Raw genomic sequence first — 19164 nt, 5'->3', positions numbered from 1 at the left:
CTTCCTGGGGCTCCTGAACTTCTACCACACCTTCTTGCCACACAAGGTGTCTGTCACAGAGCCTCTGCATCACCTCCTGGAGTCTTCTACACCCTGGGCCTGGGGCCAAAAAGAAGTCACAGCATTTGCCGCTGTGAAGGACCTCTTGTCATCAGAGAGTGTCCTAATGCACTTTGACGAGAAAAGCACCTCATCCTCGCTTGTGATGCCTCGCCATATGGCAATGGGGCCATCCTCAGCCACAAGATGCCCTGCGGGCGTGAGGCCCTATAGCCTACTTCTCCAGGACACTGTTGTTGGCAGAGCGCAACTACACACAGATTGACAAAGAGGTGCTAGCCATCATAGCTGGAGTCAAGAATAGGGGTGTGCAGGGCCAGCCTGATTCGGTAAAGCTGATTCAGGTTTACCCGAATCAGGAAACCGATTCAACATTAAGGGAATGTTAAATCGGCAAGCGGATTCAGCATATGCGATTCGGCTTTGATTTGGCTTGATTCAGGGAGATTTGGCCATTGTTTTCAATGGGGAAACCTCCCGGTTTTCAGAGAGCCTGGGGGGCCATTTTCTCTCCAAATCAAACCAAGCTTGGAGGGGACCTTCTCCTAACTCTTCCCTAACTACCCCCCAAGTTTCAGAAAGATTGGACTTTGGGGGGGCCATGTTATGCCCCCCCAAAGAAGGTGCCCCCATCCTCCTACACTCTCCATTATTCTCTATGGGGAAAAAAGTCATCTTTCTAGGTGGCTTGGGGGCCCATCTCCCACCTGTCCTCCCACCCTCCACCAAGGCTCAGGGAGATAGCACTTTGGGGGGGCATTTTATGGCCTCCCAAAGAAAGTGCCCCATCCACCTCCACTCCCATATTCGCTATGGGGGGAAAAGAGGCTTGTCTGGCTAGGGGTGGCATTTTGCATGCAAAATGCCCCCAACCTTCAGGGGACCTTCTCCACCCCCCCCCCCAAGGTGGTTCTCCTGCCACACCACTTTATGTCTTTCTACTGTGGGGAAGACTTCCACATAGCAGAAACACATGGAATTGGGGCTGCCAATGGCCACAGCCACAGGCCACCTGCACCCAAATTGCCAAAGACTGCACACCACCTCCCCAAAACATAATCTCCCCTGTGGCCAGCCACTCTCTCTCTATTGATTCCTGTTATGGGAAAATCCAGACTCCCACAGCAGGAACCCACGGAATGTGGCATCTATGGCCACAGGCACAGTCCCCCTTTTAAATCCGCCCCACACAGACCCAAAGACACCCTCCCCAACATTCTCACACTGGCCACTACCCCAGGATCAGGCCACAGAGTAAAACAGAGCAAACATGCAAGCAGTGTGGCCAATCTTCCAGTAAAAATGCTCCCCCCTTGCTTCCCTGGCACCAAAAGATAAAACAGAGAACAATAATCCAGGCCTCAAGAAGACCCAGGCCCACTTTGCAGGCAAAGCCAGTGTCACAGTGAAGCATTTTTAACCAGAGGCAAGCAGAGTGGCCCAGCATCAATTTAAACAAACTCTGTCCCTTCCCTTCCTCCCATCTCTCCCCTAAATAAAAAATCTCTCCTACCAGTCCTCTCCTGATGTCCAGCCCTGAGTGAGTTGATCCACAGGAGAAGTCCACAGGCAGAAGTCCACTCAGTCCAGTCCAGTCCAGGAAGGTCAGGCCAAGGCAGAGACAGTGAGAAGAAGCAGTGTCTCTCTCCCAGTCTCTCTCCAGCAGCAAGCAACAGAAGCTGGCCCAAAGTCCAGCCTCTATTTTAAATCCCCTGCTGCATCTTCTTCCAGAGAATCCATTGGCTGGAAGGAGGATGCAGCAGTGGGATTGGACACTCCTAACTCACCCCTCCCCTGCCTGATCCCCCTCCCTCCTCCTCTGTACTCTTACCCCACTCATCCCCTCCCCTACCTGAAATTGTGGCAGGAATCTCTTGCTTGCTTTGCATAGCCTTGCAATGCATTGCATTGCCTTGCAATGCATTGCCTTGCAATGCAAGCAGCTTGCAAAGCAAGCAAAGATTCCCACCTTTTCTAGCAAGAGGGGAGAGGTGAGGACAAGGTAGTGAGTCACTCACTCCTTCTCCCCCCCTCCCCTCTTGAAAGCACCAACAGGAAGCTGTAGCTTCCTGCAGAATTTTGCTAGTCGCTTGCAAATGCAAATTGCTAGCAAAATGGCGATTCTTTGATTGCCGAATCAACCCAAAACATCCCAAATCAATTCAGCAATCTCCGATTTGGTATTACTGAAACTTTTTCGGCATGCTGAAAAAGTTTTGGCAATGCTGAAACAAGCTGAATCGGGCCTGATTCGGGTATTTAACCCGAATCATAATCCCAAATTCCACACCCCTAGTCAAGAAGTTCCCCGACTACCTGTACAACCAGAACTTCGTCATCATCACAGATCACAAGCCGCTGCTGGGCCTCTTCGTGCCGGACCGGCAGATGCCGCAGATCCTGTCACCACAGATGCTGCACTGGGCTGTGTTCCTGTCTGGCTACTCCTATGACCCACAGCATCACCCAGGCAAGGCATTAGGCCATGCAGATGCCCTCAGCCGCCTTCCACTGCCAGATACCACGATCGACCCAGCACTGGCCCACCATCTTCTGCTGCTCAAAGAACTGCCTCATCCACTGATCTGCGCCTCCGATGTCACCACAGTCTCTGGCTAATAAACTTTGTTGCTGTTGTTGTTAAGTCTAACAATATTGAGTTCAATATGAGCTTTTCAGAATTCACTTCTTCAGGTATATGAAGAGAAAGTCATCTTGGGAATTCTTATAGGGAATAAATCTTTCAAGTACAATTCTCTGCGTAAGGAACCTGAACGGAATTAGTCCTTACACAGAATGGAAGAGATCTGAGGCAAGCCTCTCCTGAGGTACAAATAAACCAAGTAATAAAGTAGGATAAATTCAACTGATTCTGAAATTTAAGGAAATTAACTGACATCAGTAAAAGATAATAGTATGATTATGTAGGAAGTGGAAAGTGTCATAGCTGATTTATGGTGACTCCTGGCAGGGTTTTCATGGCAAGAGACTAACAGAGGTGGTTTGCCATTGCCTGCAACCCTGCTCTTTGTTGGGTTTGTGGGGTGGCCATTTGAGGGGCAAGAATGCCATTTTTTGCCTCCTCTGCTGCTCTGTGGGCCTGTGCAGAGGCGGAAGAGGCCAAAACCGGCCTTCCTGCCCCTCGCGGGAGGAGAGGGAGGAGGCCGCAGGCCCGCAGGGTGGCTGGGCAGCAGATTCAAGGTAAGTGTGGGGCTAGGGCTGGGGCTGGGGCTGGGATGGGGCCATTTAAAAAGCCCTGCAACTTGCAAGCGGAAGGTCCCTTTAAACTATCAGCTGGCAAGCTGCGAGGGGGGATCCCCCCTGCCGCCTGCCAGCTGATAGTTTAAAGGGACCTGCTGCTTGCAAGCTGCAGGAAAAGTTTCAATGGCCTTTTCCCCAGGGAAATGGCCATTTAAACAGCCTTTTAATACAAATCAAACGCACCAGTAGACCAGTTCGTGGATGTTCGTGGAAACAAGCTTCCACGGACCACAAGTTCGCGAACCACAAACTGGTCTGATTCATGGGTTTTTTTGGTTCGTATTCAGGTTCATGCCCATCTCTAGTAGTAAGGAAATCCAAGTCTCTGTTTAAACTAGTATTACAGGTAGAGTTTAATTTCTTGGTGAGTTCTAATTTGGCATTTTCATATTTGTTTGGGGTTTTTTGGTGGGGGGGGGGTACAATGGTAACTTTCAGATCTGAAAGAATTATGTCCAGTGAGATTAAAAGTTGATATCTGAGTCTGCTGAGGGGTTTAGTTCCTGGATTTGTGTCTCTGTTGGGTGGCTTACTGTTTTTCATGAGAAGCTTTTTTTGAGTTGGGAAGAAGTTGCCTGTAGGCAGGGAAAGGCCTATTGCCAAGACCAGCAAAAAGGAAACATCTGGGAGAGGCTGTAGGTTGTAGATAATGTGATGGTGTGGTTTAAACTGAGAGCTGTAGGTGACAACTAGTGGGGGGTCTGTTGTTACCCCCTGTCTTATAGCAGGCTGGCTCTGGGTACCGGACTGGCTTCGTTGACTTGATCCTTTAATTTACTGGATGGGTATTGTAATCTCAACAGTGCTTTTTGTAAATCCTCAACATGAGAGTTCCTGTCTGAGGGATGGGAGCAAATGCAATTATGATTACTGCTTGAATGGAATCTATGGATTGCTTTATATATTCTGGGTGATTGCTGTAAGTAGGTAGGTATATTTGGCAGTCAGTGTTGTTTTGCTATCAGGTGACGCTTATCCATCCACTCGCTGCTAAGATGGTATTTTCTGGGAGGCTGTCAGTGGACTACAGTTTCCTCATGAAGTTAGTTGTGTCCCATAAGTAATTAGGCATGCTGATGGTATAAGGCCTGAGGATAGAGCCCATATAGCTAGACACTCCAACAGTGATAATGCTAATGCCTGAGATAATAGGTTTGTATGCTCATGACCTGAGTTTGATCCTGGCAGAAGCTGGGTTCAGGTAGCCGGCTCAAGGTTGTCTCAGCCTTCCATCCTTCCAAGGTCGGTAAAATGAGTACCCAGTTTCCTGGGGGCAAAGTGTAGCTGACTGGGAAAGGCAATGGCAAACCGCCCTGTAACAAAAGTCTGCCAAGAAAACGTCGTGACGCAACTTCTCTCCATGGGTCAGTAATGACTCAGTGCTTGCACAGGGGACTACATTTACCTTTATGTCATGGGTAGCAGATAGAAAGTCCCTAGCTGAGGTTCTCAGGGTTTCACCCTCTCAATTTGTTTTTGTCTATGAGGTGGTAGCATCTTCAAAATCTTTAGATTTTTCAGGTATTCCTTTATGGGGTCTGAGGATAGTTATTTGTAAAATGTGGTATTGGAGAGTTGTCTCTTAGCCTCCTGTACATAGTCCAGTTTCCCTGTGATGACAACCGTGTTCCTTTATCAGTTTTCTTGATTATGATGTCAGGATTGTTTTTGAGGCATGGTTGAAATTATATTGCAAATGGTGCTTTTTTTGTCAATTACTTCAGTTTGGGCATGGTTATGAAAGCATGGATCTAGATAAGCTGTGAATACATGAGCAACTTCCCTTCATGAAATACTAAGGTATGTGGGGCTTTCTGGTTTAGAGAAAAATGGGGGGTGGGGGTTAATAAGAGTTTTATTCAGGACAAAATAAAGTTTGTCACACAACAAATGATTTACTTCTTGGGTTTAATGCCACCTGATGTCGAGGTAGCCATTAATTTAGCAAAATGGACAAGTTCATGGTGGATGGAGCAGATTGGTAGGCAAAAGGAGCTGTGCCCCCTGCCTTCTCCTCCAATGGAGAGGGGAGGGTACAGGTTCAAGTACCCCTTGAATCTGATGAAGGGAAGGTTGAATCTTGAAAGCTTATACCCTGGAAATCTTGTTGCTACTGGACTTGAATCTTGCTCTTCTACTCAAGACCAACGTGATTACCAACCTGAAATTAATTTTATTTGTACCCTGCCCATCCCCTTATTGTATGCTTGCATTACATGTACATAAGTAATTTAATTAATTTTAAAATGGGGAAATATTATAGCATTATATCCATGTATTTGATCCATGCATTAAACTGGCTCCTCTTTAAGGATTATTACTGTAACTGAAAAACTTGGGCATTTCAAAAGGAGTCCTGTACACAAGCTACTTACATAATAGAAATGAATTTAAAGTACCAAAGAAGCTCAAATGATGAGTTTATTTATCACATATTTTTCTAACCTTTCCCCCAAGAATCCTGTCTCATTTTATTCTCGCAACAACCCTCTGGGATAGGTTAGGATGAGAATCCTCCAGTGAGCCTTGGTACAAAATGGGGATTAAAACGAGGCATTCCTGGTCCAAGACCAACAATCTCTCTGCTACACCATGCTACTGTGAGGCTCAGCATAGATCAGTTAAACAACAGTAAATTCACAAGTTATCAAGAGCTGTTCTTCACAGGATGTGGCCCTCCATTTGCCATCATTGTCAATCTTCACACAGGTCTTAGCTCCTTTAGCACTGCTTGGCTCTCCGGGTGCCCAGTTTGAGTATCCAGAAGGAATATGGCCAAGGTAAGCCGATTTGTTGTGCCTCTGCACGACTTTCACCAGGGCATTGTTCTCAGCCTCATTCTTAGGAGAAGGTACATAGCCTCTTGTTTGGATGCAGGTATGGTTTGCAGCATCAAAGTTGTCTTCATGTCCGTTGGTCACAAATAATTTTTCACTGCCACTTCCAAAGGAGCGGGCTAGAAACACAGAATACATGTGTTACTGTTTTGGGATCTTACAAAATATAGCACAGCTTTAAAAATATATGGACACATCCTTATACAGACAGCCCTCTCATGGGATGCTGGCGGCTTTTCCACATGATTCCAGACATTTCCGTTTGCAAAATGCTTGCAGGCTGCTTGGTTTCTGTTTTTTTGGCGCCTTTTCTGGGACCACACTTTCCCTGGTCTTTTCTTTTACTGCGGGCTGTTGGAGTGCTTCTTCTACTTTCTTGAGCATATGAATGGTTAAAATGCTCTGAGGAAGCGTCTGTTCACAGCCCACCTCCTCACCTGAAGCTCTCAGCATGTGCAGAGCAAAAAAAAATAATGAAAAGGAGGTGGGCAACAATGATGAAAGTGCTTGACCTTTCTTTGCAAACCACAAGGTAAGCACTTTGGGGGAATATGTGCGGAAGCTGCATTTTCAGAGCAACTCAGCAAAACACACAATGGCCCAGAAAGACCAGCTATGTGGAAATGGCCAGAGATAGACAGTGGGTGTTTTAACACAAATTTATAAATACTACTTGATCTGACATTTATAGCTTAAAGATGAGATTTGACAATGATGTAATTTTAATATAGAAAATATGAATGTATTTAATTTTCTTCCTAGAGGGGAGATTGGGAAGTCCATACAACAGTGCCAGGGGATTTTTCTATAAGCCTGGGACAACTCATAGGTTTATATACAAATCCAAAAAGTAAAAGAAAAGGTGAGCAGAGCTTAAAAGCCCCCTAAACAAGGAGAAAACTGCCCAAGATCTTGTAAAAACTTGCAAGATCATGGACGGCCAAATTATTAAACAACTGTTAGCTCTATAGGCAATGTTTTATTCCGTTAGAAGAAGGGATCTTTTCTGCTAGCCGTGGTGCTTTCCTTCAATGCAAGGAGCCTTTCTGTGATGCAAAAGATTCTGAAAGAGCTTCTTGTGTTGATGCAAAGCTCGTTGCACCAGAGAAAAGTGTCACTGCAAGCAGATCCAAGGGATTCAACTTATTATTTATTACTTGTATATATTATTGATATTCCAGCCTTGTCTCCTTAGACTTAAGATGGCTAACAAAGGAACAAAACTTACAAACAATATTGTAACAAGATGAAAACAACACACAAGGTAAAAACACAGCCAGATCTGCCATAATTATTTACCCTCTGCCAAATTTCTTCTGAACATAGACCTCACCACTGTTGCCTTATGTACTTCTTGTTGTCTTAAATATGTGCTCCTAGGGGCTACTTGTGCTTCATGTGGCCAAATGTCAGCCCTAGAATTGCTTATGTTCTGTTTCTACCTGTTGTCTTAAGTATGTGCTCCTATGAGCTAGCTGTGCTTCATGTTGTCTAATGTCAGCCCTAGAATTGCTTATGTTCTGTGTCAGCATTTCTTCAACTCTGTACTGGATCCTTGCTAATGTTATGTCTTTGTAAAATTGTATCTATTTACCCAATGGCATTGTTTATGGAAATGTCCTTGATATTGATTGTACTAATCTCACACTGTGAAATCCGCCTTGAGTCTCAGTGAGCAAGGTGGATTATAAATGACATAAAATAAAATAAGACTGTTGTGCATGCCTTTCTGAATGTAGAAAGTGCTCCCATCTGCTCCCATCATGGGAAGCCGTTCTATAGGACTGGACCTGTCACACAAAAAGTTGCCCAAGGTGACTCATATATGTAACAAAATTTTAAAATACCACAAAAAAGGTAAGATTAAAACAAAGCAGTAATTTCCACTCCCAAAAGAGTGCATGATTTTTGCCAGTTCCTGCTTCTATTGCAGATCCCCAATTCTCCACTCATGCTGCTCCTTATCGTCTCCTGTCCCATAGGACAGATGTAGGTTTTTCATAACAGTTACTAAGAATTTGCTTTCCTTTGATTCCTGTCCACCTGCAAGGGTCTCTTGCCGATTCTACTTGCCACAGATTATCCATCTGTGAGATTTTAGTATGCTAGTAGTGAGAACAGAATGCCTGTAAACATATAAATGTCCTGCTCGAGAAAAGTGGGCTTTTATTTCTAATTGGACCCAGAATGATTGACAGAGCGATTGGTGGGATGTAAGATAGGAAAGATTGCTGGAGCAACATTTTAGGCAGCATCTTAGCCTCCAGCATAATAGGGCAGGTGAGGCATCCCATTCCATTGATGGAAAGCAGTGGAAATTACTACAGGATCTGACCAAGTCCTCCATTAAAAGAAAAGCTCATTATCATTAACAAAACACAAGCTTTCCTTTTTCTACAAGAGGCCCAACAGGGTGTACTTTTACGAGAATCCATTCAGAGTGTTTGAGGGTGATCATTGGAAATGCCTCAGAACTAGTTGATACTGATTGGATCACCATATGAGGAAGAGGATGGGAGCGACCAAGTTGGCGAAGGAGAGCTCGTTCTCATTCCTTGACTTCTAAGTGACCCCAATGAAACCACAGTATGGAAATTACTTTACCACCACCATAGTGGGATTGGAGGAGGTTAGAAACGTTGTGCCTCACTGCAATCTCAGCACTTGCTTAGTGGCAAATTTGCAGCAATTGCAAAAGTGTGAATCAGCAGAGACAGATGGCCTTCTGTTTCCTCCAGCTTGCCACAACGATCCAAACAATCATTCGGTGGGCTACGTTCCAAGTCAGGCTGGGCGTAGAAGTGTTTGTTTTCTTTACACAATCTAAGTTTTTGTTTGGATCTTGTTGATAGAGGGTTTTTTGTCATTGTTAATTGACATCTTGTATTTTAAACACAGACATATCTATTGTTGTGCTACTTCCACAGTACAACAGGATATACCACCAAAGAACTGACTCCTTTACTGAGGGAGAATGAAGTACCCGGATCAGGGTAGTAAGTTTTACATCACCCCACAGACCTGTAGGAGGTCAACAGGGCAACGCTAGCAATGTATTGAAGTAACAATATAGAACATTGATGCAAGGCCCATTCACAGTGTTGTGTCACTCCAAACAAGGTCTACCTATCCACTTCTGGGTCTACATCGCCTCCAACCAGGTCCAAACTGGTACAAGTCCAGGAAGAGATTCCACTCAGCTGCCATTTCACTGAGGCTGGACTCAAACTCCTGCAGTACACTGGCAAGCCCCTCCTCATTGTGCTTCCCCAATCAGGTGCTTAGGTGCTCTGGCCAGAGAACCAGTCATGAAACAATGGTTTTTACTGGTAGTTCCTTGGAAACTTAAAATGGGTTCCTCAATGATAAAATCTTAGGGGATAGTTCACACAGGACAACAGTGTAGATGGACAGGCCTAACTGGTGCACTCTGTGAAATGCATGTGATCCTAAAAACGTGTGTTGGAAAAGTCCAACATCATGTTTCACATATTGGCCAACCAGGTGCCATGGAGGGCCAGTCAATGTAGCATAGAAACCAAAGCTTCTTAACACGGGTTGATAGACCAATCCTCCAAGAATCTGTCTACTCGCTTTTTAAAGCCATCTCTGCTACATCAACTGGTAGTGAATTCTACAAATTAATTATTTGTTGGATGAAGTATGTCCTTTAGTCTGTCCATTACCTATTGCCCATCAACTTCATTGGTGCCTCTAGGTTTCTAGTATTATAAGGAGAAAAAATAATCTCTATCTGCTTTCTTCATCACATGCATAATGTTATAAATTTCATGCTTGCAAAATATATGGCCAAATGAGTCCTGAATCAAAGTGGAAAGCTTCCTTTGAAGGTACAAAATTTGGAAGCAATTTGTCTACATCAGAGTACAACTAAAATTATATGTTGCACCTGGTGTATTTTTAACCAGATAGTTTGAAAAAAATAGTAAGCTCAATTTAAAATCAGCCAGCCACCTCTTAACAAAAATGTGGATAAAAAGTGGGGAAAATTTGTATCTGAATTTGGAACTAAGATTCTAGAAACAAACACCAGACTTCCAGATAACTTACCACGGTGGACATTATAAAAAGCAGAATTAAGTTTCTTCACCTCTTCCGACAAAGCATTTAGTTTTACGACCAAGCTTTGCAGTTCTGAAAGGGAAAACAAAATTACTTTCACTGGGCTACACATAAACCTGTTGCTCCTTGAGAAAGTATAATTCACCAATTTTATGCAGCAACAAGTGATACATCCATTCTTTCAAAGGAATTCTTTGCATTCAGAGAACTCATAGCATACTCTTACGCACGTATTATATCCACTTTGTAGCATTTATGAATTACTTTGAGAACTAAGTGTATTCTTCATTTTGCAACCACATAGGCTTTATTTATGTCTGCCCACATATAACTATATGAAAGCATTTTATAACATTGGAGCACATAGCTCTGTATAATCTACTCTACTTGGTACACACTCTCTTAGGTCTCAGGCCACCCTACAATTTATTATAGCCTTTTTGTATTCTATATACAGTGAATATTTTTTGTATTGAGGAATGTTCAATCTGTCAATCAATCAATCAATCAATCAATCAATGTTTACTATGGTCAAAGACCAGACAAGTAACGACATACAATCTAATTAGAACATACAGTAGAAGTAAGTCGTGTTGTTAACAGATCTATCCATCTAATAAACATTGAATTTCGAGGATCCAAATTCTTATATATGTAAAACTTTAAAATTAATAAAATATTTAAATATTTCCCTCTACAAAGTACTTCTGGAGCCATATGGCCTACGCAGCAAATTTTGCCACCTTTAAGGTGGTTTCTTGGTCCCTATCGGCTAAAAGCTTATCTAAATAAAATCTATCATTTCTTCCCGGGAACTGATTGTGAATTGGAGTTATATAGGCAGCTCTGATATTTTGGTAAAGTTTACACTCAAAAAGGACATGTCCCCTCGTTTCTATCTTCCCAGCCTCACATACACACACCCTTTCCTCATATGGTTGCTTTGTATATTTACCCTCTATGACCACTGATGGTAACATATCTATTCTAAGAAGGGTAACTGCTCTCCTGTAGTCAGCTTTGGAATATACGGACTCGTGGGCCTCCTCCTCCAGCATAAAATGGTCCAATCCAAAAATAGTGTTACCATCTTGCCTCCTTTTTCCCATTTCAAGCAGAGATCTTTCCCAGTATGGCTACCTGAGATCTATTTCAACTGTCTGTGCCAGGAACTGGATTTGGAACTGCATTACCATTGAAGCTATGGCCTCTCCTTGTGTTCAAATGGGAACATACCTTCATGACAACATTCTGGTTTCTGCTGTTGCTGTGGGCTAGCCAGAGATGTTCCGAGAAGAAGTGCACTGAATGCTAGAAACAGAAGCATCTTTCAAATGGTCTGACCTGTTAAAAAAAGCACATGGTACAGTAGTTTAGCCATGCTTATCATGCTTTGAGTTAATTTTTTGAAGATGGGTCTCATTTAGAAAATATGGAACATTTGTGAACACTGATGTGCTAGCATGCTCTGCTTGAAGTAAAAGGAACTTAAAAAAATTTTCCTAGTATCTAGCATGCTGTTACCTTAATTTTCAGAATGACACTTGCTTTTCTAGTATATTTTATCTGCTCTTAATTAACATATTAGTTAGCTTTTTCTCTTTTTTTAAGTTACTTGTGCTCTTTAAAAAGGGTAAAATAATAATTATAATCATAATTTAAAATATATATTTCTTCATCTCATTTGCATTGATCCTGGAGAGACAGAAGGAAAACAAAGTTACAGTTACCTGTAACGGTTATTCATCAAGTGGTCTTCTGTGTTGGCACCCGCTGGGACTGTGCATGCACAGCCCAACTGCAGTAATCTTTCCAAAATGGGAAAATATTTCCCATGTGGGACTGTAAAGAAGCCATGGCGATTAACTACTGTAGGCAGGGTTTATTTGGTGCATAAGCCATACCCAAATAAAAATTTGCAAACTTACTATAAACCGTAGTTTAATATCTTGGGTTTGGGCTAGTTGTTAACAGTACTTCAGGTATTCGGAGTCATGGTTAAAAAAACTGAAACCATGGTTAAATCTTTATAAGCCAATGAAACTGAAAATAAGGAAGTGGTATTTCACAAAGTGCCCTGACCTGGGTAGCCCGGGTGAGTCTGATCTTGTCAGATCTCAGAAGCTATGCAGGGTCAGCTTTGGTTAGTAATTGGATGGGAGACCTCCAACAAAGACCAGGGTTGCAGAGGCAGGCAATGGCAAACCACCTCTGTTAGCCTGTTGCCATGAAAACCCTGCCAGGGGTTGCCATAAGTGAGCTATGACTTGAGGGCACTCTTCATTCCACATTTCACAAAGCAATAAATGAAGTCAAACATGGAAGAACGGCATGTATGGTTTGAAGTTTAGATTTCTGCTCCAATACAGTCTACATCATTCATAACATCCTGTAATTCCATGCAGAAAGGAAATTCCAACTTGGATGCCTCTTAGATATTGAAAGTTTTCTGATTAAAAAGAAGAAAGAAAAAAATACCATCATTTCAGCCACTTACTCTGAAACCTGAACTGCTGCTGTTCTTCTTGGTGAGGGTCCTTGAGTCTATCTCTTTCAGCCCTCAGTTGCCTTTTTATAATGGTATATTTCACAATATAAGGGCTGCACACATTGGTTGCTCAAACAAATCCTTCCCTCTTGAAGTAAATGACAACTCTGCATATGTACAATGTGATCTTTCAGAATAAATGGGAACAGTACATTTAGAAATTCTGATTCATCGGGGAAAACCCAGAAACACAAGGAAGCAAACGAGGGTGGAGGGACACAAAAATGTACCTGCAGATTTCTCAATGTAATGCAATTTAGACTTGATTTATCACTGTACAAATTAACCTGTTTACAGATAAACTGAACACCAAATTTCTCAATTAGGAGAGCAAGCCAAAGTCAACAGGCCAAACAGAAAGGGGGCATTCAGAAAAGTGCCTTCTGTACACTGTGCTTTCAACAAGGTGTTTAACAAATCTGGGTCTAATTGTTACCGAGCAGCCCCCCCCTCCTGCCTTGAGGCCAGCCACGAACTGTGTCTGAGTTCTACACTAAAAGATTGCCTTGTATGTGTGCCTCTAATACACATGTCAGTTTCATATCTGATGCTGCAACAGACCGTGTCAGTTTCCTGGACAATTGCTTTCAGGACCCTTGTGTGGCACAGCCCTGTTCAAGCTTATATTTGGACTTTCCCTTGTGGTTCTACCCTGCTACCAATCACGGAATGTGTCTTAGATGCTGCTTCCTCACCTACCATGAGAGCTTGCCTTACCCTGGGCCCCAGCCACGCTGCTAGCAGCCAGGTGCCAGCCAGGGAGATCTTCAGCGAGCCTGACCAGGCGCCTCCTGGCCAGCTCCCACCGGGAGCCTCCCGCGGGCTGGATGCCAAGCTTGCCCTCACCACCAGGCAGCCTGCTAGTAAGCCCTATCCGTGCCCAACTGGCAATCATGTTCTCAGGCAGCCAGGAAACAGAGGGGAACTGCCTGCTTTGGGAAGCCATTTCGAAGAAGCGAGCTGACCACGTACACAGCGAGAGAGCTCCACTCTCCTCTGCATATCTTAACACCTATCCAGAATGAAGATTGATCACCTGTCAGCCAGGGCAATCAACAAGCACACATCAAAGCAACCTCTGCACTTCGGACTTGATGGCACCAGGATGAGTGCTGTTAACGTGCAAACCGCCCGGACCTCCTTCCTTCCCCCGTCCCCTCTCCCAAAAGGTGTCATAATATCAATCAGACTTCAAACTGTGTCCAACCAAGGCTATTCCGATGGCCCCAAATCCTTTGATTTAAGTCGTGAGAACCACTGAATGGGGCATCAGCCCCTGGGTAATTTGAAAGTATATAAGCTGGCCTCCCAGCCCACATGGTGCACGCGCCATCCCCATCCCGACCCCCTTGCTGTCTCTCCGTACGTGATTCTAGTGTGGGCACTAGACCACCTCACTGCTAGAGCTCTGATCCACCCCAGGATTGTTAGTATGCCTTTGTCATCATGGGGCTCCTGCTCATGCAACCATTTCTATTTTCCTACTCTGTATTTCTTAGCTCTTGTATGTAAACTTGTATGTGTGTGTAAGTTCAGGCATACACCACGCTATTAGAAAATACATGTTATTGATTGAATATCTGTAGTCTGCCTCTTTATCACATGAGTTCTGAAGACAGTATAGCTGGCTAGATCCACGCTGAATTTAGTTCTGGACTGCTAAGCTAATTCCCCATTCAAATAAAAGAGCAGTTCCAGTAACATGATGTTGTTAATGGACTAAAAAAAGGTGAACAAGTTTAAGTCAGAAACAAGCCAGATGTATTGATGGCTGGAGGCTGTATGAACCTGGTCCTTTGTCTCTTCAGGAAGCGTTTGCCATCTCCTGGAATGAAGCTTCATCGCTTGAGTTCTCCTTGAGCTGATTCAATGTGTGGATGCTCAAGCAGCAACTCTACTCAGGATTGCCTTTTACAAGGTTAGGCTGCTGTGTCAGTTGCATCCTTTCCTAACAAAAGAATATCTGGCCCCAGTCATTCATATGTTGGTAACATCTTTCTTGGAAAACTGCAATGCACTCTACACAGGGCTACTGTTGCAGGCCATCTGCTGGTCCAGCCAGTTGTCAACAGATCATCAGAAATACATTGTGGCTTACTTCAAACCACACCGGTGATTGCTAGTTTTGTGCAATTCAAGATTCCTTCCTTTAATGACTTGAACTGCCTGGGCTGGGACTAAGATAGACTTAAGATCTTGTCTGTCAGGCTATGGATGACAGGATATGGTAGACAGATCCCTGGACCATTGCAGCAAGACACAGGTTCTTGGTTAAATGGCTTTTATTCAGAAATCCAGTTCTTTCCATATATATGTCCATAGATTTGCTAAGAAGCAAGAGAGCATCCAAGCAGTACATGTTTCCTTGATAAGAACAGAGAGTTGAGAAAAGTACACGTCTAAATACTCAAACATTTCCCTCCTCCCTAACCCACAAGTTTTGAGCAGGAAGAAGTCTGGGAACCTTTGCTGGAGTTTATATATCAGCTAGACAAGACAGAAAGAAGCATAACAGAAAAGGTAACATTTCAGACATTGCAAGGTCATTTCAGTGAGCTTCAAAGAAAGAGATTACACAGCTGTGTTCTCAGGCTGGGAGGGAGAAAAACAAAAGTGATGCATATAGCATTTGCAATATGAAATCAAAGCACAGTATCAGCAATTGTTCAACCCCTAGAACAATGACACGGATGTAGGGGTACAGACATGACATTGTTTCACATAAGCCCATCCACAAAACATGTTTTGATCAATTTATGAGACCCCATTCTGAGTAGCTAGGCTAGAAGAGAGCCAGTTTGGCGTAGTGGTTAAGAGTGGCGGGATTCTAATCTGGAGAACCGGGTTTGATTCCCCACTCCTCCACCTGAAGCCAGCTGGGTGACCTTGGGTCAGTGGCAGCTCTTCCAGGGCTCTCTCAGCCCCACCCGCCTCACAGGGTGATTGCACAGGGTGATTGCACCCTCCGTAATCTCAGCGTGCCTGTTCACAGCTTGTGTTATGGTTTGTTTCTATTTTCAAAAGGCTTTTCTCAAGCTGAGAGTGCAGGGTTTACTGTTTGACTTTGCTGCTAGTTTTATTATTATGATTTCAAATTGTTGTTCCTCATTAAAATGTATGATATTGAGTTATTGTTTTTCTGAGTTGCCTGGCTTACATCCAAAGCAAAGTAATAATACCCCAGTGATTCCACAGACTGACCAGCCAAGTCAGGACAGGAAGCAATGTGAGACCACCAGTGTCTGGGGCATAAGCCCCTCCATAACCTCAGCCTCTACATAATCATTAGTTCAGAGAAAGCAAGCAGGACTTGGCAAGGTTTGAGCAGTAGTATTGTGCAGTGGTTAGAGTGTCAGTCTAGGATCTGGGAGAACCAGGTTCAAATCCCCATTCTGCCATGGCAGCTTGCTAGGTGACCTTGGGTCAGTCGCACACTTTCAGCATAACCTACCACACAGGGTTGTTGTTGTGAAGATAAAATGGAGAGGAGGAGAGGAGAATGATGGGTTCCCACTGGGGTGAAAAGGTTAGGGTATAAAGTAAACAGAATTATGACACTGACCCCTGGGAAGGAGGACGGAAGAGCCCTTTTTTGTATAGAGCCATCTTTTTAGTAATGCAATAGAAGTGTTTATATAGTTTGTATAGATATTATTAATAGGATTAAAGGTGGCATTGCAGAAATAAATGATGACACTTTAAATGGAAACTTTGTACCGTACCCACAAACATACCACTTTCTCTCTCTTTCTTTCTGTCTCTCCGTATAGATAAAACCAGACCACCTTCATCCATTATACATGCATATACTAAGTAACAGGTTGTGCTATATTGGCTTCTGAATTGTATTACTAAATAATTCATAATAGTTTTCTTTTTAAAAAATTATGATGTTGATTCTTACAATTATAACATCCAAAAATGAAAGCTACTTAATACTATTTATTAGGCTCCACTGAACTGACACCAAACAATGCCCAAGCTTTTGAGTTCTCTAGAATTTTTCAGCAAGCTGGATTATAAAAAGGGAGTGGGGAGTCTTCTCCTAAGCTTTCTTTCTCCCAGTGAAGCAATGTGGCTATCGATAACCTTCAATAGTCATAGAATACATGCAACTCATAACGTGATCTGGGTTACAGGACAAGGGTCCTTTTAGCACTGACTTTAAAGCATTTCAATATCTTTTCCGCTTCCCATGTTTGCAGGAGTTTCACACTTGCAAGGTAGTCATGGGATGCAGTACTGATGTTTGTCCATGGTATCCCTAATTCTTTCCCCCTGCGGACATACCATGATTTTATTTTGAAGCCGCTGCCAAATTGCATCTGGCTCAATTAATATCAGTGTGAACTCTGTGCTTCCCTTCTGCTTCTCTTCTCCCCCCCTCTCCTTTTCCTCGGAGCTGATTGGTCTGAGTGGAATTAACTAATCCCACCCTCCTCAGCTTTCTGAACTCCTTTTCTGCCATTTTTATCATTTTTTCATTTTATCATTTCTCCAGGAGAGGGTTAAATGACTGCTTTTCCCTCCCTCACAGAGTCTTCTGCCAATTCCAAAATCCCCAAGTGTTTTGCTCAGCCGTTTGCAGGGCACCTTCTTTCAATCTTCATGAAACTTTGGGGGCTGTTAGAGGACAGGTAGGAGTGGGTCCCCAGCAAATTTGGTAAAATTCAGTTCAAAAATGCCCCCCAGACTCCCCGGAAAGCCCTGAATCGTATTTCCCATTGGAAACAATGGCTATATTTTACCAAATTTACTCTGTACTGCCAAGGAAGATTTGAGCATGCACAAAGAGAAGGTGCATCAAGGGGTACCATCTTTCATCTCAGAGGAACATGGAGGAAACTCATGCCAGTCCCCACACAGGATCAACTGCTGTGTGGCTGAAGTGTGCAAGTGAACAGGAAAGTAACAGGGGAAACACGTGTAAGTGCAATCACATGTTCTCCACGTGTAATTCATCTCATGTAGTTCAGCTCTTAGAAAAACAATTGTCAGGCTTAGAGCATCAAGTTGGAGCTGAGAAGTCTGGTTCAAAGCAGCTATCAAGTTCCCTGGCTACTCATTCTCTCTCAGCACAACCTACTTCACATGGCTGTTGTGAGGATAAAATGCAGGGGCGGGGGGGGCTGTAAGCTCCTCTGAGCTCCTTGAAGGAAAGATGGGATAATAAGTAATTGACCTTTATGACATTTTCATTCCACCATTCCTCCAAGGACTGAAAGCAGCCTACTGCCCCAGATTTATCAATTGCTTGCCAGTGGCAGGCAATCTCCCAGGGGTTGGCCCAGTTGCAACCCCACCCCCCTGGTGATCACTTGCCACTGGCAAGCAACCTAAGACAGTGCACAGTGGGCACACTCCCAACGGGGTGCAACATCATTACTTCCTGAAGTGATATCATGGCACCAGCCGTGGGTGTGCTCGTACACCTTGCTATGGCCAACTTGGTCACAAACATGCCAGAATTAGCCCCACACAAAGCACGAGAGCATGCCCATGGTCAGCGTGATGATGCCACTTCCCAGATGTGACATCATCACACCTCTCTGGGAGTGTGTATGCGCAAAGTGCATGCAAGAGGAGACTTCGAAGGATAAGTCCCAGGTCCCCCACCTCCTGCCAGGAGGGTATAGGGACCTGAGAACTCTAATTGCCCCCCCCCCATTAGACAGTCTAGCCCTGCATACAGATTTACCATTTACAACAGGTGTGTGTGTGCATGCGTGCATGCGTGCATGCCAAACTCTAATGGGGTGGAGGACCAAATTGACACCCATCTCAGAATGTACATCTGTAATTTTTTTCATTGAAAAAAAACCCTTTCATTTGATCATAGCATGAAGCCACAGCCATTGGTATAGTGGCTCTTTGGCCTATTTGAAACATCCATTTTCAAACTCAGAAAATTGTTTTGTAGTTTGGGTCATGCTCTGACCTGGATATACCAGGTGTGCCTGATCTTGTCAGATCTTAGAAACTAAGCAGGGTCGGCCTTGGTTAGTAATTATCCAATTACAAGGGAGGCCTCCAACGAAGACCAGGGTTGCAGAGGTAGGCAATGGCAAACAGTCTCTCTATTAGTCTCTTAATATGAAAACCTCACCAGGGGTCACCATAAATCAGCTATGACTTGAGGGCACTCTCCACCACTTTGGGTCCTACATGGCAGGGAGATTCTGCAGTGCAATGAAGGTCTGGCATATTTGATTATTGAGCTCCTTGGTCACGTAACACATAGTTCCAGTGGCCGTTATTGCTGCCGCACATAAAGAACCAAATATAGGATTGTTAAAGAAAAACAGTCCACAGACGCTGCCTTTCTTCAGGTGACAATAACAATTTACAGGCCTGTATAAGCACTATGTAGCATTT

General features: G+C 43.7%; 1 protein-coding gene across 1 annotated transcript; it reads right to left on the bottom strand.

Annotated features, from left to right (window-relative positions):
* Nucleotides 1-5724: 5724 nt before the first annotated feature.
* LOC129332613 (phospholipase A2 inhibitor alpha-like protein) lies at nucleotides 5725-12854 on the bottom strand. Its single transcript, XM_054983835.1, has 4 exons — nucleotides 12739-12854; nucleotides 11478-11585; nucleotides 10230-10313; nucleotides 5725-6277 (listed from the first exon to the last, which is right to left on the bottom strand). The coding sequence occupies exons 2-4, from the start codon at nucleotides 11566-11568 to the stop codon at nucleotides 5943-5945; spliced, it is 510 nt and encodes a 169-aa protein (XP_054839810.1). The 5' UTR covers nucleotides 11569-11585; nucleotides 12739-12854; the 3' UTR covers nucleotides 5725-5942.
* Between the last annotated feature and the right edge of the window lie 6310 nt (nucleotides 12855-19164).

Source organism: Eublepharis macularius, chromosome 6 (genome assembly GCF_028583425.1).
Source record: "Eublepharis macularius isolate TG4126 chromosome 6, MPM_Emac_v1.0, whole genome shotgun sequence".
NCBI lineage: Eukaryota > Metazoa > Chordata > Lepidosauria > Squamata > Eublepharidae > Eublepharis > Eublepharis macularius.
This window is presented reverse-complemented; position numbering and strand designations above follow the sequence as displayed.